The sequence below is a fragment of the Nicotiana tomentosiformis genome, chromosome 12 (assembly GCF_000390325.3).
Source record: "Nicotiana tomentosiformis chromosome 12, ASM39032v3, whole genome shotgun sequence".
Lineage (NCBI taxonomy): Eukaryota > Viridiplantae > Streptophyta > Magnoliopsida > Solanales > Solanaceae > Nicotiana > Nicotiana tomentosiformis.
Genome location: NC_090823.1, coordinates 27,031,050 through 27,053,939, shown reverse-complemented (window position 1 = coordinate 27,053,939; position 22,890 = coordinate 27,031,050). Strand labels below are relative to the sequence as shown.

At 37.2% G+C, this 22,890-nt stretch overlaps 1 protein-coding gene across 1 annotated transcript; it reads right to left on the bottom strand.

Moving 5' to 3' along the window:
• Positions 1–15,091: 15,091 nt before the first annotated feature.
• On the bottom strand, positions 15,092–16,222 carry LOC104085571 (F-box/kelch-repeat protein At3g23880-like). Its single transcript, XM_009589641.2, has one exon. The coding sequence runs from the start codon at positions 16,220–16,222 to the stop codon at positions 15,092–15,094; it is 1,131 nt and encodes a 376-aa protein (XP_009587936.2).
• Positions 16,223–22,890: the final 6,668 nt, after the last annotated feature.

Here is a 22,890-nt window from a genome sequence, read left to right as displayed (position 1 = left end):
GACAATTTGATGATCCTAATTTGCTTGTCCTTAAGGACACAGTACGGCATGGTGGTACCAAACAGGTTGTTGTGGGGGAAGATGGAGTTCTATGGATACAGGGTCGTATTTGTGTGCCTAATGTTGATGACCTTTGTGGATTAATTCTTGAAGAGGCCCACAGCTCCAGGTATTCTATTCATCCAAGTGCCGCCAAAATGTATCAAGATTTTTGGCAACATTATTGGTGGAGGAGAATGAAGAAGGATATAGTTGCGTATGCAGCTCGGTGTCTAAATTGTCAGCAACTCAAGTATGAGTATCAGAGACCTGGTGGTTTGCTTCAGAAGTTAGAAATTCCTGAGTGGAAGTGGGAGTGTATCTCTATGGATTTTGTGTATGGGCTCCCACGGACTCAGAGAAAGTTCGACGCAGTATGGGACATTATGGACAGGTTGAGCAAGTCAGCACATATCATTCCAATAGCAGTTACCTATTCTTCATAGCGGTTACCTGAAATTTACATTCGTGAGATTGTCCGCCTTCACGGTGTGCCCGTGTCTATCATTTCTGATCGAGGTACACAGTTCACCTCGCACTTCTGGAGAGCTGTACAGCGTGAGTTAGGCACGCAGGTTGAGTTGAGTACAACATTTCATCCACAGACAGACTGACAGTTAGAGCGCACCATTCAAATATTGGAAGATATGCTTCGCGCTTGTATTATAGACTTTAGAGGCTCTGGAGATCAGTTCTTGCCACTTGCGGAGTTTGCCTATAATAACATCTACCAGTCAAGCATTCAGATGGCTCCATATGAAGCATTATACGGGAGGCGATGTCATTCACCAGTTGGCTGGTTTGAACCGAGAGAGGCTCGGTTATTGGGTACCTATTTGGTACAGGATGCCTTGGATAAGGTCAAGATTATTTAGGATCGACTTCGCACAACTCAGTCTAGGAAAAAGTGTTATGCCGACCGTAAAGTTCATGATATTGCATTCATGGTTGGAGAAAGAGTATTGCTCCGTGTTTCACCTATGAAAGGTGTAATAAGATTCGGAAAGAAGGGCAAGTTGAGCCCTAGGTATATTGGACCCTTTGAAATTCTTGAAAGGGTGGGTGAAGTAGCCTACATGCTTGTACTACCACCTAGTTTATTAGCAGTTCATCCGGTGTTCCATGTGTCTATGCTCCGAAAATATCATGGTGATTCGTCCCATGTATTAGATTCCAGCTCAGTCCAATTGGACAAAGATTTGACTTATGAAGAGGAGCCAGTAGCTATTCTAGCCCGGCAGGTCCGACAGTTGAGGTCTAAGAGTTATCCTTCAATTTGGGTGCAATGGATAGATCAGCCTGTGGAAGAATCTACCTGGGAGTTTGAGTCGGACATGCGGAGTAGATATCCACATCATTTCACCGGCTCAGGTATTTTTCTAATTTCGTTCGAGGACGAACGTTTGTTTCAGAAGTGGGGAATGTGATGACCGAAAGTGTCATCTTTAATTTAAACATTCATTATTGTGTTCTAACATCTCGAAAAGAACTATTCATCATTCATCGACTTGCGTGCGCAGTCCGTATAAGTTTTTGAAAAGTTTTTATATTAAAAATTGATTAAAATGTGAAATAGAGCTTTAAAACTTAATTAAGTTGACTTTGGTCAACGGTTTGAGAAAATGGACCCGGATCAGTATTTTGACAGTTATGGTAGGTCCGTATTGTGATTAGGGACTTGAGTGTATGCCCAGAATTTAATTTGGAGGTCCTTAGCTCAAATTATAACCATTTAACGGAAACTAGGAATTTAAAGGCTAAAGATTTTCAAAGTTTGACCACGGATTTGACTTTTTGATATCAGGGCCGGAATCTGATTTTGGAAATTTTAATAGGTTCGTTATGTCATTTATGACTTGTGTGAAATATTTGAGGTCAATCGGACTTGATTTGATAGGCTTCGGCATCGAATGTAGAAGTTGAAAATTATTAAGTTCCTTAAGCGTGAATTGGGGTGTGATTCACGGTTTTAGCGTTGTTTGATGTGATTTGAGGTTCCGGCTAAGTTTGTATGATATTTTAAGACTTGTTTTTTGTATTTGGTTGAGGTCCCAGGGTCCTCGGGTGGATTCCGGATGGTTAACAGATCAAAATTTGGACTTAAGGAAAATCTGAAATTTTGGCCTTCCGGTGAAATCGCACCTGCGGATTTTAGACCACAGATGCGGGCTCGCAGAAAAGGGCCAGGCCTCGCAGAAGCGGATAGTCTACAGAAGCGGATGGGGAGCCACAGAAGCGCGACCGTAGAAGCGGCACACGCATCGCAGAAGCGGGAAAAGGGGAAGGGCAGCCTTGTCGCAGAAGCGGACGCTTCTTCGCAGAAACGGACGCGTCTTCGCAGAAGCGGATTCTTCTTCGCAGAAGCTAGTTTGTGGAAGCGCACTCTTGTCCCCAAAAATAATCCAGCATGTGGAAGCGATCCCAATATCCGCAAAAGCGGAACCGCAGATGCGGTTAAGTGTTCGCAGATGCGAAAAAGCCTAGACAGAACCCACAAAATCAGAAGTTAACCATTTATACTCATTTTTTAGTTTTGAGTCTCGGATTTAGGCGATTCCAAAGGGTTTTTTCACGACTTTGAATTGGGTAAGTGTTCTATGACCAAAAGTGATTATATTTCATAAATCGACGTCTATATTCATCATTTATTTCGGATTTAGATGGAAGAAATTGGAATTTGTGTAAAAACTTTCCAAAGATGAAAATTTAAGATTTGAAGGTCCATTTGACATCGGAATTTGATAATTTTTGTATGGTTGGACTCGCCTCGGAACGAGTGTTTGGATTTTGAAAGTTTTTCTGAGATTCGATACATGGGCTCCACTATTATTTTTGAGATGAATTTCAAATTTTAATCCGGAAAATTAGTAAATTCATAGGGAATTAATTCCTACGATTTGTGTTGAGTATATTGAATTATTTATGACTAGATTTTAGGATTTCGGACTCGAATTCACGAGGCAAGGGTTTATTGGAATCTTGAGTTGGTTGCAAAGAGAGGTAAGTATCGTGGTTATCCTTGACTTGAAGGAGTAGGATTTTATTTGTTTATTTGTTACGTGATTTAATTTGCGGGTACAACGTATATGTGAGGTGACGAGTACTGATGCATTGTGGTTGAGTCAAAGCATGTTGGAGGAATTTAATTCATTTTGAATAAAAAAAATTTAATTAGGATATTCATGTTTAAGTTTATTATTGATTATTGATCGTTATTCATGGAATTTATATTGATTTAATTATTATTGAATATGGTGAGAAAGAGCGTAAAAGAACGAAGGGTGATGCCGTGCTATTTTTATTATTTATACTATCATTGTTATGGTGAGAAAGAGTGTAAAAGCACGAAGGATGTTGCTGTGTCATTTTTGAGTGTAAAAGCACAAAGGTTGATGCTGTGCCATTTTCAGAGAGTGTAAAAGTACGAAGGATGATGTCGTGCCAAAAGAGAGTTAAAGTATGAAAGGTGATGTCGTTCCAATTATTATTATTTATTTATCAAATTATGAGAGGAATGAGAGTAAAAGCACAGAGGGTGGTGTCGTGCCATTTTCATATTATCAGTTGCTCATTTTATTGTTGACGAATTAATTGGCTACTACATGGCACTTCTCCTGCTGAAATTTCTATATCATCCCCCTTCGCATGTTCCCTCCCAAATTTATTAATTGTTATTTATTGTGTTATTGTTGCTTCGTATTTGTATATACTTGTACAGGTTATTTACATACGTGTCTTATCATAGCCTCGTCACTACTTCATCGAGGTTAGACTCGACACTTACGGAGTACATGGGGTCGGTTGTACTCATACTACATTCTGCACTTCTTGTGCAGATTTTGGAGTTGGTCCTTGCGGAGTACCATATACTAGGTCGGATTCAGCTACCCAGAGGAGACTTGAGGTATAACTGCACAGCGTCCGTAGTTCTGAAGTACCCTTCTATCTTATCTTAGTTGTGTATTATCTTTCAAACAACTTGAATTTTATTCAGACCTTTATTTGTATTATCCTAGTAGCTCGTGCACTTATGACACTAGATTCGGGGATGTATTTTGATGATTCGGTTATTGTGGTCTTCCGCACTTTATTTCAGTAATTGACTTCCGCTTAAATTGATTTGTTTAAAAATGGTTAGGATTTTTGGTCCCTAAGGTGAAAATTTCGAGTCGTGACAAACATCTCACACAAAGGCCAAACATGACAAACACCCCTTGCCAACCATTCGTTGGGCCTTCAAATAAGAAATTACCCTGCTGGGAACATTATCTAGAGAACCTCTCCATTCGACCTTCGGCAAACCCCGGCATCGCAAACTTCATGGTTTTTGTGTGACAGTCCAGAATAACATGACATGGAGACAACTAATCCTTACCCAGAATTACAAAAAAATCAACCATACTGAGAAATAAGAGATCAACTCTAGTCTCCAGTCCCCCAATAGTTAGCATATACTACCGATATACACGGTCCACAATAATAGTATCGCCCACGGCGTAGATACACAAACAAGTGAAACTAAGGACTCACTGGGCATATCCAGGTAATGATTAAAATACGATGATACATACAAATAAGTGGAACTAGGGTCAAATAATACAGAAGCATCCATGTGGCACACTGGGACTATACCTATGATTACTGCATCTGAAGTAATCGCATTTGGTCTGGCAGGAAAAGCATAGAATCAGGCCTGACCACCACCTGATCGGCCTCCCCCTCTTGGGCAACCTCTAACTGACTGAGCCCCACCCTGAGCTGGCTGGGCAGGTGGTGGAGCTAGTGGTGCATAAGTCGTAACATGACTCATCTGCTAAACTAGACCTCGTGTAAGGAGGGGACAATATCTCTTTATGTGGATCAAGTCTCCACACTCAAAGCAACCCTTCTCTGAAAAGGCTGGTAAGTTTTGAGGTAGACCTCGAGAACCAAAATGACTTACAGAAGAACCTGGTACATATGATCCCTGAACTGAAGGAGAACAAGGCGTACTCTAGGCTGGAAGTGCACTGAGAGATGACTGGCCCTGATGAGAACTGTATGAACCATAGCTGGATGATGCACCATGGTGAACTCAACGACCCGTTTAAGCGTGTCTGTAAGGACGACCCCTGTTGTGGTAGGACTGCCCTTCAGAAGGTACCCCGCCAGAACCGCTCGAACCTCGAGGCCTCATGGCCTCCCTCTCACCACGCTCTTGGCTACGGTTCACCTCTATCTGCCGAGAATATCAACCACCTCGTCAAAAGTGGCACCAGATACCCTCTCCCTAGTCATAAGTAACCGCAGCTAATATGTGAGGCCATCAATGAACCTCCTAATCCTCTCCCTCTCAGTGGGAACCAACCAAACTGCATGACGAGCCAACTCAGAAAATATCATCTCGTACTGTGTCACAGACATGCCATCCTGATGCAACTGCGCAAATGTCTGTGCAGCTCCTCTCTGGGAGACTGCACCACAAACTTCTACAAAAAGAGAACGGAGAACTCCCGCCATGTAAGTGGTGCTGCACCGATCGTCTTGCACCTATCATAAGCCTCCCACCATCTAAATGCAGCCCCAAAAAACTAAAAAGTAGTGAATGAGACCCTACAGGTCTGTAGAATTCTCGTTGTCTGAAGCATCTGCTGGCACTTATCCAGAAAACCCTGAGCATCCTCTAACTCAGCACTCTAAATGGTGGATTTCGAAGCCTCCCAAATCTCTCAAGTCTCCTCGGCTCATCATCTGCCATAACGGGGATTACCGAGGCTTGAGAAGCTGCAACATGCTGGACTGGTAGTGCCTATGGTATCTGAAGCGCCTGCACTACCTGATATGGAGTACGGGCAACAAGGGTATGAGTACCTCATCCGGCCTGAGAAGTGGCAGGTGCAGCCTGAGCCAAAACCACCTGAGCAAGGCCAGTGCAAACTGTCAATATCTAGGTGAGAGCCTCCTGAAGGTCTGGAATCACAATGGGCATAGCTGGTGCTTGAGCTAGTCCTGTTGGCTCACCTATTTCTGGAATCTTCTCCTGAGCTGGAGCAACTGGTGATGTTACAAGTGCTGCTCCAATTGCTATATGAGCTACACCTCAACCTGTACCTCGGCCCCGGCATTTCGCGACCCTAACTGGTGGCACTGGTGGTTGACCGTCCGATCCGATAGTACGTGTCCTCACCATCTGTTAGATAATAGAATAAAAGAAATTTAGTTTTCGGAATCAACAAATTTACGCGACAGAATACAAGAAGGTGAATTTGTTTCCTAAGGGTTCGATAGCCTCTTGAAATAAGTACAGGCGTCTCCGTACCGATCCGCAAGACTCTACTAAACCTACTCATGATTAGTGAGACCTATGTAATCAAGAATCTGATACCAACTTGTCATGACCCAAAATCTCACCTGTCGTGATGGCACCTATAACTATATTAGGAAACCGACATTCCCAATAAACCACAATATCTTTTAAGTTTGAAAATAAAATATTTAACTTCATCTGAAGAAATCTCACAAATACGGATATAAACACTCCTAAAGTCTGGTGTCACTAAGTATATGAGAATCTAAATGAATAAGAAGTCTGACTGATAAAATCACTGCCTCAAAATATTTAATTGTACAATAACTAAAAAATAAGGGAGACAAAGTTTGCGGGCGCCAACCAGCTACCTTGATAGTCTCCAACAGAATAAACTCTGGAATCTAGCAGCCGCCGTATTCGGGAGCACCTGGATCTGCACACGATGTGCAGAGTGTAGTATGAGTACAACTAACTCAATAAGTAACAAGATTATTCTTTGGGCTGAAAGTAGTGACGAGCTCAGCAGGTACAGTCCAGTATAGAAATAACAATACAGAAATGTAGGGATGCTTCCAAGTTCAACAGTTACTCTCAGTACAAATAAAATAGATCAATTATGAACAATATGAGGAATATGACATCTCTGTATCTACATGCCAATGTGCATACTGTATGTGATGCACCTTAGTGAATATCAATGATTCGGACAAGATCCATGTCCAAGGAAAATCCATCCCTCAATAAAAATGCTTCGGGCAAGAACCATGCCCAGGAAAAATCCATCCCTCAATATATATCTTTGGCAAGCTCCATGCCCTATATATATATATATATATATATATATATATATATATGTGTGTGTGTGTGTGTGTGCGCGCGCGCGTGTGTGTGTGTGTGTGTGTGTGTGTGTCTGTGTGTGTGTGTATCAACTACGCTCAATGTGGGGGTGCAGAGTCCGAAGGGGCTCCTTCAGCCCAAGCGCTATAATAGCCAGATCCAGGCATAAATAAATAACCATAACTATCACTCGGAATCTCCAATCTCTTGGGCTCTCAATAACATGAAGAATCAACCCGACATGATGATATGAAGTATCAATGAATGACAACAGATACTGAGATATAATATGCAAGTAATAGATGTGACTGAGTACATAAATTATAATTTAAACAAGGGAAAAGGCCCAAAAATGACCTTGTGATATTCGAAATGGATCAATTATAACCTCCGTTTAAACTTGAGTCCAAAAATGACCTTGCCGTTATAGAATGGGTCTAATAATACCCTTGTGTTATTCGAAATGGATCAATTATAACTCTCGTTTAAATTTGAGCTCACCAATGACCCTGCCATTAAAGAATGTGTCTAATACTGCTATTTTTCTCGGTTAGTAATGATTAGGGTGTAATAGATATTTAAAAACTGACAGAACCATGCCGAACCAATTTTTAAAAACCATAGGTTTTTATATAAATCTATAACCGTATCGATAATTAAGGTAGATTTTTTATTTTATAGAAATAAATCGAAAAAATATTGAACCGTACCGAATAAATTTACATTGGAGTCAAAGTTTTTAAAAGTTTACTATTTTCCTGGTCTAGTTTATAGTCAAAGTTTGGCAACTTGCTATCTTGAGAAAGTATATATTTAGTTTCCGCATTATCTTAATTGAATTAAATTTATTGTTTATCTCATTTTTAACATACATGAAATTACTAGGTTAGAAACTTATCACAATCGTATCATTTTCTCCCTTTACTGGTCTTATTATTTGTACTATATGTAATTATTGTTTTCTAATTAGGTGAATCATCGTCAAGTATTAAATGTGAAAAAAATGAAAAGTATTTTGTGTACGACAATGGCTAAGACCGAACATTCTTGACTATATAGTTATTATGATCACTATCAATTAGTTGAAGCTAAGCTGTGTACCTAATTAATACTGTGTAGAGAGACCAATTTATATGTTTCACATGTAAATTTATTCGGTACGGTCGATATTTTTTTGGTTTATTTTTATAAAATAAAAAACCTATCTTAATTATCGGTACGGTTATAGATTTATATAAAAACCTACGGTTTTATTAAAAGAAACCTAAAAATTAGTTCGGCACGGTTCTATCGGTTTTTAAATATCCATTTTACACCCCTAATCATTACTAACCGAGAGAAATAGCAGTATTGGACCCATTCTTTAATGGCAGGGTCATTGGTGAGCTCAAATTTAAACGAGGGTTATAATTGATCCATTTCGAATAACACAAGGACATTATTAGACCCATTCTATAACGGCAAGGTCATTTTTGGACTCAAGTTTAAACGGAGGTTATAATTGATCTATTTCGAATACCACAAGGTTATTTTTGGGCCTTTTTCCTTTAAAAAATAATTCAACAACACTAATTAAATGATGAAAACAATGATATATTCGTGTATATTGACCAAATCCGAGTTAGAATCACTCACCCCGATGTTTTTCCTTGAAAATATCTCAAAAATCGCCTCCCCAAGCTCCAATTTGGCAAAATGAAAAATGGGAGGAAGCTCCCGTTTTATAACATAAAGTTTCTGTCCAGGCGCTGCCCTCGTTTTCTGCCCCCGTTTTCTAGTAGAAAAATTTCAGCAGCTGTTTAAGTCCAAAATTTGATCCGTTAACCATCTGAAATACACCCGAGACCCTCCGGACCTCAACCAAATACACCAACAAGTCCTAAAATTTCATACAAACTTAGTCAAAACCTCAAATAACATAAAACAATGCTAAAATCACGAATCATACCCCAATTCAAGCTTAAGGAACTTAAGAATTTCTAACTTCTACATTCAATACCGAAACCTATCAAATCAAGTCCGATTGACCTCAAATTTTGCTCACAAGTAATAAATGACATAACAGGGCTATGTAAAGTTTCAGAATTGGATTCCGACCCCGATATCAAAAAGTCAACTCCCCGGTCAAACTTCCCAAAAATTCAACTTTCGTCATTTCAAGCCCAATTCCACTACGGACTTCCAAAAATATTTCCGAACATGCTCCTAAATCCAGAATCACCATACGGAGCTATTGGAATCATCAAAACTCTATTTCGGGGTCGTTTAGACATAAGTCGACATCTGGTCACTATTTCAACTTAAACTTTAAACCTTGGAATTAAGTATTCCAATTCATTTCCAAAACCTCACCTGACCCAAACCAATCACCCCGGCAAGTCACATAATAACTGTGAAACATAAATTGAGCAGTAAATGAGGAATGGGGCACCAACTCTCAAAACGACTGGCCGAGTCGTTACATTCTAACTTCTTCATTTACCATGCTTGTCTGTTTTAGCAAAGGAAAACAACGGAACAAAGACTACACATAGCAAAAATAAGATCAGATTTTTCTCTTAATGTGACACTATATTTCATTATTATTTCATTTAAAATGAGTTTCATGATTATATGGTCACATAAATATTATATCACATTTATTATCACAAATTTACATGTCTTTCTTTTATTTTCTTAGTATAGCTTATTTTTATTTTAATGAACCAAACGTAATAATTCTGTGATTATTTAATCCTCATATTGTAGTTTCAGTATAACTAGTTGCTTCAGATTTTATAATTAGAAAAAATATTTAAATAGAAGAACGGAAAAAGAATGGTATCAGTGTTATGTGACGGGAGACAAGAAGAGAAGAGAAGAGAAAATGGGGCTTTGGGTGGCTAGGGTTGATTATAGGATATTTTAAAGGAAAAGAACTGTTTACCCATGATTCCTTAAATTTTGGGTCAGTTTTAAGATTTCAAATTGGGGAATTTAATTTATGCTATATATGTAAATAAATTTGCTATTTATGAAATAAAACAAAAGTGATGTTGGTTATATAAATATTTTTTACTAATTGCTCTACACTATAAAAATCCCCACATGGAGGCCCATTTCCTCGAAGGTCAAATGGTTTTGTGGGTTATTACAAACTTATTTTTAGTTTTATGACCTATTTTTTTTTTTATTACATGAGAGATTTTATTTTACAAATAAGGGATCTATCTTTTACGCATAAGAGATCTAGAAGTGTAACGACCCGACTCGTTGTTTTAAGTATTAACTCCCCGTTTAGTGACTTAAGGTCTCGAGCAGATTCACAATATGTATTATGACCCGTGGGTGTGGTCGAGTTTGATTTTTCGGAAGATTCAGAATTAAAATAAAAGAACAACTCTTATTTAGGAGCTTAAATGGAAAGAGTTGACCGGAGAGTTGACTTTTGAGCAACCGACACCGGAATGGAATTTTGATGGTGTCAATATCTTCGTAAGATGATTTTGAACTTAGGTGTATCTTCAGATTTGGATTTGGAAGTCCGTAAGATAATTCGACGCATTTTGGCGAAAATTGAAAAATAGAAGATTTTTGGAAAGTCCTACCGAAGGTTGAATTTTTGACAACGAGGTCGGATTTCGATTCCAGAAATTGGAATAGCTCCATTATATTATTTATGGCTTGTGTGAAAAATTTGACGTCATTCCGGGTTGGTTTGATAGGTTTCGGCGTCGTTTGTAGAATTTGAAGTTTCAAGTTCTTTAAGTTTGAATTGGAGGGTGATTCGTGTTATTAGAGTTGTTTGATGTGATTTGAGGGCTTGACTAAGTTCATATGGTATTTTAGGACTTGTTGGTATGTTTGGTTGAGATCCTGGGGGCCTCGGGTGTGTTTTGAATGCTTAACGGATTGAGTTTGGGACTTATGCAATTGTTGGAGTTGTTGCACCTGGTGTAATCACACCTGCGAACTTTGGGTCGCAGAAGCGGCCATGGAGCCGCAGAAGCAATTTTGACCCTGCCCAGCTGGGACCGTAGGTGCATCCATAGATCCGCAGAAGTGGACGAGCAGAAGCGAAAGAGGAGCGCAGATGCGGGATCGCAGAAGCGACCCTTCTCCGCAGATTCAGAGTCGGATATTCGTAGGAAAGGCATTGTGACCGATTGATTGAGCTTTGTTCGAGGTAAGTATCTTGCCTAATTTCGTGTGGGGGAACTACCCCATAAGATTTGAGTCTTCTATGTTGATTGCAGTCCGTGTACGCGAGATGATGAGTGTGTGCTCGGACTTATTTGTGGAAATTTTATCTTTTAGGGTTCTTAGGTCCTTGTATTCACTTAGTATGAAGTTGTTCTTGATATGGTTAAGTTCCTATTTACTAGTTTCACCTCTACATGCTTTAATTAGAATTAATTTCTTTAGGATTCACTCTTATTGCCTATCTGACTCTTATTTGACTTAAGTGAAGATTTTACCCCTTCTATGGTCATGCTATCTTTCCACAACTGCTTATCTCTATTTGGAATTATTTGACTCGTGTTAGCTTCCTTGTTGTTGAATTTTATATTGTGGGATCGTTACTACATATTAGTTTTCCCTTGTTGAGTTGTTCTCTTTACACTTAGAATTCCTTACCGTGGTTATTCCTTGTGAACTGGTTCTACCGTTTCTTTGTGATTTAAAATTCTTAAGATGATTTACTTGTCGTACCTTGTATTAGTGTTGTTGTTGTTGTTATTGTTGTTGTTGTTGTTGTTGTTGTTGTTGTACTTGTTGTTCTTGCATATTTACTTTGGGACTACGGAATGGTATTCCAGGAGATCCCCCTGACTTGTATATTTACTTTGGAACTACGGAACGGTATTCCGGGAGATCCCTCATATCTTGCATACTTACTTTTGGGACTAGAAGACGATATCTCGGGAGTGCTCTCTGTTGACATCTCTTTGTTAAAGGGTTGCACGAGGTTTCTGCCGTGCTATTATTACTGTTTATATTTGCACATGCGGCGTGATAAGGCAGGATATATATATATATATATATATATATATATATATATATATATATATATATATATATATATATATATATATATAGTGGGTTGCGCATGTGGTGAGACAAGGTGGGAATATGCACGTGTGGCGAGACAAGGTGGCCATTTACTTTACCATTGCATAGGTGGTGAGACAAGGTGGGCTATGTCAGAGATTGATTTGTGATGATTTGTGATGGCCTGAGGGCATTCTTGTTGTTGATATTTGTGTAGTGGTACGCTTACCTGTGTGAGCTTTATCTTGTGAAAGTTGTGAGAAAACATTCTACGTGTTGTCCGTTCTTTTCGTTATGCTTACTAGCTGGTATGAACTATGTTAGGACACTTGTACAAGCATACACGTAATTTAGCACTCTTATCGGATAAGAGGTTTTCTTGATATTGTTGAGTATAAATGTACACCCTTGCCTATTTGCCTTCTATGTGAGAATGACTCTATTCGGCACGCGAGTCGTCAGTTCAGTTATGAAGGGTAATGAGGGCACATGATGCCAAGTGTTAGGGTTCAGGTATTGAGACCCGTGAGTTGTGAATTGTCTGAGGTTCGGTACCTCGTGGAGTTTGTTGACAAAAACCTGATATGAAAGTAGTTGTTGTTGCTGAGTTATTATTTGTTCTTGATGTATCTGTGATTTCGGATTCAGATTGTGTTTCATTCACTCTTCTGTGTCATTTTTATGGTATTCCGCTAATACTATTTGTTTCCCTTATTATTGCCATTACTGTATTGTAAGCCATATTGCATAGTATTTATGTAGATATCATATTTATGTTGTTCATATACTTATACTTGCTCAGTTTATTTAGATCAGTGAGTGTCTTGATTGTTCCTCGTCGCTACTCTACCGAGGTTAGTCTTGATACTTACTGGGCACCGCTGTGGTGTGCTCATTCTACACTTCTGCACATTTTTGTGCAGATTCAGGTATTTGTTCGTTAGTAGCTGTGCGGGTCATTGCTGTGAATACTCAAGGTAAACCTGTTGCTGCGTGCACAAGCTTCTGAGTCACCTTCAAGTTTTCGTTTTGCACTATTTATTCTTATTTCTGGACAGTCGTATTTTTAGAAGTTTTCTAGCAGATACTTTGTAGAGCTTCTGACTTGTACTACTGGTTTTGGGAATTGTAATTTTATAGAGAATTCCATTTCAGAAATTATTAGATGTTACTTTAATATTGTTGTTATTCAGAAGATATCAGGCTTACCTAGTCCCTAAGACTAGGTGCCATCACGATACCCAACGGAGGAAAAATTGGGTCGTGACAAGAAGATACACTTTCTTAATTTCATCATTGTAAAAAGACATGAAGGCCCATTTCCTCGAAGTAATGCCATTAATTCCTACATTATATTGTGTTGGTACACTTTTGTCGCACTCCAAAATCCATATTCCGGTATCCGGCACCGGGCAAATCTATTCGCACAACCAATCCCACATGATGAAATTCGACAATATATATATTATTAAAAGGAAAAAAAAAGCCTTCGCATTAATGCAAGTGGCAGCCTCACAATAGGCTACTTGGCAAGAAATTTAGAAAAGTCTAATTACTTATTTCATATAATATAAAAAATATTAAAAATATAAAATACATTTTATACAAAATAATAAAAGAACATATTTTGGATGAAGTAACAAATCAAAATTAGTGTTAACTATGAAATTATGTCAGTTATAGATTATAGATAAAATACTAAATTTTAAAAAATAATTAAAACAAAGAAAGTAAATAATACTCAATATATTATTGATAAATTTAGAAAATTAAAGAATTAAGCAAGCTTGAAAGTGAATCAAGTAATAGTCAAACTTGATATGAAGATAATATATTGAAAATTGTATAAATTATATTAAAAGGATGGTAGTTAAGCTTTATATGAAGCCAAGTGGCATATTGAGAAAAAGTAAAAATTATAGAATGATGAGACTTATTTAAATTTGAGATGAGAAAGTGATTTTTCAATTATGATGAAAAAATACAATGTAATTCCACATAATTATAATCGAAATAAATCAAATCAAATAACATTGAACTTTAAAAGATTTTCAAGTAACGAATAAATGAAAATTACTAACAAGAAAATAAATTTTTTATTATAAAATCATTTAGATAAAACTTATTTGAATTTGAGATGAGAAAGTATCTTTTGAATTATGATGAGAAAATTAATACAAATAATAAAACATAACTAAAATCATAATAGATAAAGTCAAAAATAAAAAGATATAGAATGATGAATGAATTTTAAGTAAAAGAGTAATAAATTATCTATGTTATATTAAAGGGATTAATAAGCGAGGATATTAAATTTAAAGGCAAACCAATAAAAAATTTATATGATAATGTAATCACACTGAGCAACGATTAAAGCAATAACGATAATCAAGGACCAAAAGAAGAAAAAATGGTATAGAATATAAAATTATAAGATTTATTAGAATTTCAAATCAAAAAGTACTTTTGAGTATGGTATAGTCATACTGACACGTGTATATTTGGACCTTTTCAATTGTTAAGGGGCATGATTATTATTATTATTATTATTATTATTATTATTATTATTATTATTATTATATAACCGTTTTGATATATTAGAGGTTAATTTTAATATTTTGTTTGTCACGTCAAAGTCAAAAGCTGGACAATTGTTACTGGAAGGGTATATTTGAGATGAAAGATCGATAATCGATGGGGATTTTCATGAACCAACATATATGTAAACGAAAGATAAATGTAACACAAATCGAATGTTTACTAATCCTTCTAAAATTTAATGCAAGTTGTAAAATTTAACATTTCAAAATCACTAAAAATTTATAGGAAGGCAACTCCTTACTAAATCATCTCTCATATTCCTGTTAGCCACTGCATAACTCATCAATTGTATTCCTATAGAGCATTAGGGGAGATTAAAGTCTCCACATATGTTAAAGCACGATAGAAGTAAAGTGATGCTTCAAGCCCAGCAATTTTAACTTCTTCAAACTTTTGTGTTTTTGGATCGTAAAATAGTAAGTCAGCTTTACTCCTCCGAAATAAGATGCCTCCATCCTTCATAAAGCTCACAGGAAGGACATGGATTCTTGTACAAAGCCAGTTATCATCTGGCACTGGCACTGTAATTGCTAATACTTTACTCCATGAATAGCTCATGGTTCCATTCTTTTTCATACGCCAAACCTCGAAATCGGCCAACTCATTAATAAGGGACGAAAACTTTGTCAAACAAAGGCATCCTTCAACAGTGAACAAATTTGTTTTTTCCATTATGACGTCCCGACAACCTTGAAACAATATTTCTTCAAAATTTTCATTTTTCAAACACAAAGATAAAATAAATTTATTGTCGGGTCGCTCATTTATGATCATATAAACAATTCCATCAGCAACAACCATATCTCCCTCGATGTCATAGCTTACGGGTAGCTTCCCAATCAATTTCCACGAGTCATTCTTGGTCGAAAATATTTGAACATCATGGCCATCTGGATGATATATTAATCCTAGTCTAACTATTTTGTAATCGTCTTTGGAAGATGGAGAATCGTACCCTAAACCATAAAAAGTATGGGACTGCTCCTCACCATGAATGGAGATTGGACTTGGGATTTTTCTTGATTCTCTGATGGTCGGGTTCCACAGGACAATATTGTAAGGAGAGAGAGCTAGAACAAATAACCCACTGCAAGAATTCACATATACTTTACCACCCCATGAAGATTCTGGAACTGTTGGAGGCTTAAGAAGAGAGACAACAGAATCATGTTGAAGTGAAGGGGCATCTAAGGAGTAGTGGTAGATTTGTTCCGTCACCATTCCATAACAACTCAGAAAGATTTTTTGATTTTGATAATTTTTTATATCACTTTTGCATCGATCTTGGTGAAAATTGATGAATTGACCATCTTCAATTAGTGAACGCCAAGATTTGCAAACGAGCTTGAACCGTAAAAGCGATCTCACAGGAAGTTTTATCAGTACATCGATGATATTATCATGGGCAATAAAGTTATCAGGCATTCTGTTTAGGTTTGAGCTAGTACTGTTTGTAGTGTTGAAAGAATGTCACTAGGGTTGGGGTTTAATAAGTGAAGCAAACAGACGCTTTTATGTGAAAAGGATTCTTTACATCTGACCTTTTTTATCCTAATTTCACCCAACTTTGTCATGTCGCTTGTTTTTGCCTTTTCCCTGATGGGGTAGGATTGCAATTTTAACTTTTTGATATCTTCTCACACGAATGTGAGACGTGTACAACTGATTTTCTATTGTATTTCGCGTCCTTTCAATTGGCTTGGCAGTTTAAAGAGACTTCACTAAGCTTGGGCAACATGTTAGTAATCTATCTATCTTAATAATCTATCTATTTCTCTTTCTCTCTCTATATATATATTATTTATTATAAAAACACGAATAATTTATGTTAAATATTGAACGACTAAAATAACCTTGAAATATTGGTCGACTTTTATAACCTTAATTATTTGTATAATTTAAGGATATAATTGTAAATTCCGTGAGGCTGATTTTTCTTTCAATCTAAACTACGCATACACCAATGTTGCATAGCCGACTTTGGAATTTCTTAGTTTCATTAGGCTTGAATTAGGGTGTGATTCGTGTTTTTAGCGTTGTTTGATGTGATTTGAGGCTTTGACTAAGTTTGTGTGATGTTTTAGGACTTGTTGGTATATTTGGTCTTGGTCTTGGGAGCCTCGGGTGAGTTTCGGATGGTTAACAGATCAAATTCGGACTTAGAAGAAATCTGAAAGTTTCTGCCTTCTGGTGCAATCGCACCTACAGAATTTGACTCGCAGGTATGAGTTCGCAGAAGCGGGATGGGCATCGCAGGTGCTAAGGTCAGCAGAAGCGGACGGAAACTCGTACAAGCGAGTCCGCAGAAACGACTCTAAGGTCGCAGAAGCGGAGGCAATGGGAGCTGGGAAAGACCGCAGAAGCGGACAGCTTCTTCGCAGAAGCGAGTCCGCAGAAGCGGCAGAATGACCGCAAAAGCGGGACGGCATATGCAGTTAGTTTTCCGTAGAAGCGGAACCCCTGAAAAAATTACAAAAACAGAGGGGTTCCGACATTTTTTGTCATTTGGGACATTTCAAGCACGGTTTTGGGCGATTTTTCAGAGGGAATTCACGGGAAAACTTGAGGTAATTAAGTCACTTGTGATCATTGTTAGTCAATAATATTGGATTATCATTGAGTATTTCGACTAGAATACATGTTTTTGAGGTACAATTTGAGGATTTGGGCCTAGGGATTTCAAAATAAGAATTTGAGATTTGGAGGTCGGATTTTAAAAAATTTGGTATGGTTGGACTCGTGATTGAATGGGCGTTCATATTTTGTGACTTTTGTCGGATTCTGATACGTGAGCCCCACATGCGATTTTTGAGTTAAATTTCGGATTTTATTAAAAAAATTAGTATTTTTATGTGGAATTAGTTCCTATAATTTGTATTGACTGAATCAAATTATTTGTGGCTAGAATTGAGGCGTTTGGAGGCCGATTCGCAAGGCAAAGGCATTGCAGAATAAAGAATTACGCGGTTTGGGGTAAGTAACAGTTCTAAATTTGGTCTTGAGGGTATATATGAAACCCCAGATTATATGTTATGTGATTGATTTTGAGGTGACACACATGCTAGGTGACAGGCGTGTGGGCGTGCACCGTAGGAGTTGTGACTTGGTCAATTCCATGGATGTGTGTAGTTGAATAAATTATTGTTATATGTATATTTTCCACGTATTAGAGAAATCGAACTATAAATCATGTTTAAACCATGTGTTGACACTGTTGGGACCCAGTCTCTATTATTCATTATTGATGTATCATAGCATTGTTGTTTGGGCTGCTTACCATGATTTTCGAGATCCCGAGAGACTAGAGAGATCGATGGCTGAGTGAGGTCGAGGGCCTGATTGTGAGGATATTTATGGGATCAGGATGCACGCCGCAGCATGTTTCCATGATTTATGCCATGATTGGCTTGTTATAGAGCTTGCGCTTGGTCGACTTTTATAACCTTAATTATTTGTATAATTTAAGGATATAAATATAAATTATGTGAGGTTGATTTTTCTTTCCATTTAAACTACGCATACAACAATGTTGCATAGCCAACTTTGGGTTAAATTCTTTTTATTTGCTGCATACTTCTTCTTGCTATCCTACTTTTTGTTGGACAATATATGGTCAATTTGGATTTTTGGAACTTTTTTGCTAGCCTATTCCTTATTTGACAACAATATGCTTCCTTATTTATTCTTTTCCCGTTTGCATAGAATTCAGCTTTATTGCACGAATCTATGCAGGTAAAGAATAAGCCAGTTATTCCTATAAAAGATGGCATTGTTCCACATTATTTATTATTCTCTAAAGGTATTGGTGTAGAAAGAAGCAATTTTCTCCAAAGATATTATTCGTTCTCTCTATTGTTTCCATTTTTCGTAATTGAGTAATGTTTTAGGGTCATGAATATGAATTAGAGAAAAAAAATAATGACATCTTAACTTTTATTGTAATTGCTTTTGTATCGTACTTCTTTATTATTCGTCATAATTTTTAGTTTTGGATATCAAAATCCTTTACATTGACGTAATATTATGTTTAAATTATATACCTTTAGAGATCAATGGTTTGTGTGATTACAACTAATGTTAGTGTAACAATATTAATTTTCAGCTACTAGATAATATTTGCAGTTTTTTCTTATATATTGCAGGTATTTCGCGCAGCGTAATGAAATCAAATTTGAAAAAATAATGTATCCCAACAAATAACCTTAAACCTTATGATGTTGAAAGGGTAATAAAGATATTGGTTATTTGAAGAGGACCATTAATAAAATATAAGAACAACAAAGGAGAGGGTTCGTGATGAGCGCAAAACAGAACACAAAATTATTGCTCGCTAGTCAAAGAAAATATAATTTAATTATCGTCAACACAGGGATTGAATTTAAACATTGTTCGAATAATCTTCAGTTGATTACTATCCAGAAAAATTAACACTTGATTTGCTGATTATCAACTACGATCAACTACTTAGAATTAAGCAATTTACAATTGATCACAAAATGTAGGAGATGAGCAACGAAGAAATATCAATGAGACAAATAAGGGTAATTCACTAATAGGTGCAAGATAATTGACTCGGAATCTAATTCTTGGGTTAGTTCACTCTATAATACTGTTGATTCTCACGAATTTAATATATAATTAAATTACACTTGAAATTAATGCTCCTCTTTCGATTAAACATTAATTTCAGTAATTAATCCAATTGAAGTGGGGTAAACAATTGCACCGAATAAAATGATAGTTATGGTCTAAAGGGTAACTTCTCACGGATATTTTCCTATTTTCTAGTTCGATTAACAATTCAAGAGACTCTTTCGATTACCTATTTGAATCCCAAATTTAAACTAAAGCATAAGATGTAAAGAAATTCAATATCAAGATCCTCTTTCGATTAAGCAAAATAAGAAATAACTCCACAATACGAATTAAAACTCCAACAATTACCAAGAATCAAATCCCTAATCAAGTTATCAAAACACCGTATTTTTCAACACCCTAATGAAAATTATTCCACAACTATTGAAAAAATCATCTCAATAAGGTTTAACAACAAAGAAAACATCAATGCTAATGATTCGATACAAACTCTCGTATTGCACCGATCGTTGGTTGAAATCTTGATGAATTCTTGTGTATTTTTGCCTTAGTTGCTTCTCCAATCTTTTGAAGGTTAAAAGTCCCTTCAAAAATATATTTTGGTGTATTTATACCCTGTAGGAATGGGCTCGGATGAAACTACCCTTTCCTAGCCGAAACAGGAAATAACTCTAACAAAATTGCATGCTTGTGAGGATCTTTAAGGAGCAAACTTTTTTGTCATGCAACAACCTTTACACAGTCGCGTCGCACCATACCGCGCCCCATGCGGCACTACAGTGTTATTTTTTAAGAGTAATTCTTTTTGTCCACTTTTTGACATCCGTACTTGGTCCTCGACCCCTGAAAGTGATTCCGACTTAATTTATTGGACTTCTTCTCAGACTTCAAAGTTCTAACTTATTCGATTTAGCTCCAAATTAACTTTTTAACTCGGAATCACTTTCTACAAGGCATAAAATACGTAATAAGTGTAATTCACTATCATTTAAGCTCAAACACACGTACAATATAGTAATTAGAATGCAATACTATGGCTAAAATACGGGTTTCTAGCCTTCCATCAACACTCCATACTTATATCATTGCTCGTCCTCGAGCAATCAAAAATACACTTCAAATAGGGATGACCTTTTCATCAAACAACTTCCCTAACCCATCATGCCAAGAATTTTTAAAGCATACTAGGCACCTTATCATAACATCCCAGCCTCAAAACTCGACTCAAAAGCACCACATATTTTTTTCACAGCCCGCTCACTTACTCTAACACAGAGGTCAACGTCATTACCTTTTTTTCACAAGCCATGTTCCCTCACACCAAAAATAGAGAGTATTTCCACACACAATAAAATTCAAGAACAGATAGGAACTCAAGATGGACAGAATTCACTCACTCTCAAAATCAAAATTCATGTGTAACAGAAGACGTACCGTAGGCTTGCTCGTAGTGTAATACTCTACTAATTGAGCTTAATCAGTCAAAGATCAAGTAGGACTTTAATTTGATCGTAATGTATATTGAGGGACGGGTGTAATACTATTTGGATAATAATGGCTATACCTCCCTGGGAACTTTAATATAAATTCAAACCTCACACTCTTATGTTGAGCCAACCCGAACATTCACATCATATTAACACCAAGCTCCCAATTTCTTCAAGCACAGACAATGCAAAACTTACCACTAGCAAGGAATAATTTTTTTTATAATATATACAAACATCAATTATTTTTTAATTTTTTTTAGATTCTAATTTTCTCTTATTTTTATCAATTCCGTACCAATAGCTCTCACTATTTTTTCAAATAGTGCACCTTTCCCATTTTCTATAGTTTCACTCAAAAACTCAACCATACCTCCACTTAGCTTTTAACAAGCTTAAAAATGTATCAATTTCTCAAGAGAGGCAAACGGTTCAAACATATAGTCAATTCAAACAAATGGGCCAGGCTTGTAGTGTGGTTGCCAAAAAAAATAGGATCACAGACTCAAAAGGGCCAACTAGGATACAAAACAAGTAGGCGGGTCACAGATATATAATTGGCTCAACAATAAAATGCCTATATCACTTCCTAGACTGAACAAGACTGCTATTTCGCTTTCCAAACACACAAGGTAAGTTCTAGACATCAACTAACATGCACAAAATACCAACACAAACCGCACTCACACATTGACACATAACTCACTTAGGATCGGATCTATCCCGACTCTCTAGTCAAGGGAATTAAGCAAAGTCACAATGAACCAATTTAAGGCACTTATCTATGAATCTAGAATTGAGCCTAGGCACTCACCACTCTCAAGGCATATGCAGTCAAGGAAAATTGCTTCAAATTAACTCTATGACTCAAGATTCTATATTCCTAAACAAAAACTAACTACACCCGGTTCAAGTCAAACCCTTGGAAAAGAATTGCAGCACAAAAACAAAACAAGGGAGAATTACTTCACTACCTAAGAAAGTAAAATAAAATAAAAATAAAAGATATATTTTTGAATTTTTAAATTTTTTTGTAGTTTCGTTCGACTTCAAATCCCTCAAGAAGCCAGTCGACGAAATCGATTGTCGGAAAGAGTCGAAACTAAATAATTATGATTACTAACTATTACGGGTCGCCGATAGAATTTAGAGTTATAATTACAGGCCATATTGTCTAAAAAATTAAGAAACAAATCAAATAAAGCTAATTGGCAAATAGAAAACAAACAAATACAACCAAATAGGAGCACCCCACCCAACACTTAAGAAATTGCATTGTCCCTAATGCAAAACAATAGAAACAAGAGTGAAAAGATAACTCCCGCAGGCCCTTGGCCTACACCTCATCAACACCCTCAAAGGTGTGCAAGTACTCATCATCATAAGAGGGAACAAAGTTTACGTCCTCATCCGGTGTCATATGTGCTCCATCTGCCAATCCCAACCACTGTTGAGTGACTGCGGAGATGGGGGTGGTCCTCCTGCAGCGCTGCCAAGTCATTCTCCCCCCGAGTAGTGCGAAGGCGCATATCAGCAAATAGCAGTTGCAGTGTCTCCTCGACACAAAATAATATCTGATCCATAGGAACAGTAGCAAAATGGGGTCCGTCATAGCTGTGACATCAAAGGCCTTAGGAGGTCACAATGCTAGAATCGTCTGATCATAATAGAACTCCTCCTCTACAAGGTGCGTCCACAGAAGTCGAATGATCATGCTCGAGAAATACAGGTGATGATCCCCAAGTGGTCGTACTCGAGCCATGTGCTCAAGCATAATCTTGCCAAGATCGAACTACATCCGAGTCAAGATGGCATAAATGAGACACACCTTCAACCTGGAGACATCAGTGTCGTTCTGGGTAGGCATGATCTTTGCATTAATCAACTGGAGAATGACCCTGGCAGGACGCTGGAAATTGCTCTTTTTCATGTCTTTGTGGAACTCATTAGCATCCCGCGTCCAAGTGGCAGAAGAATCAGTGCCACACAGCTGGCGCCTAATATCAGGAT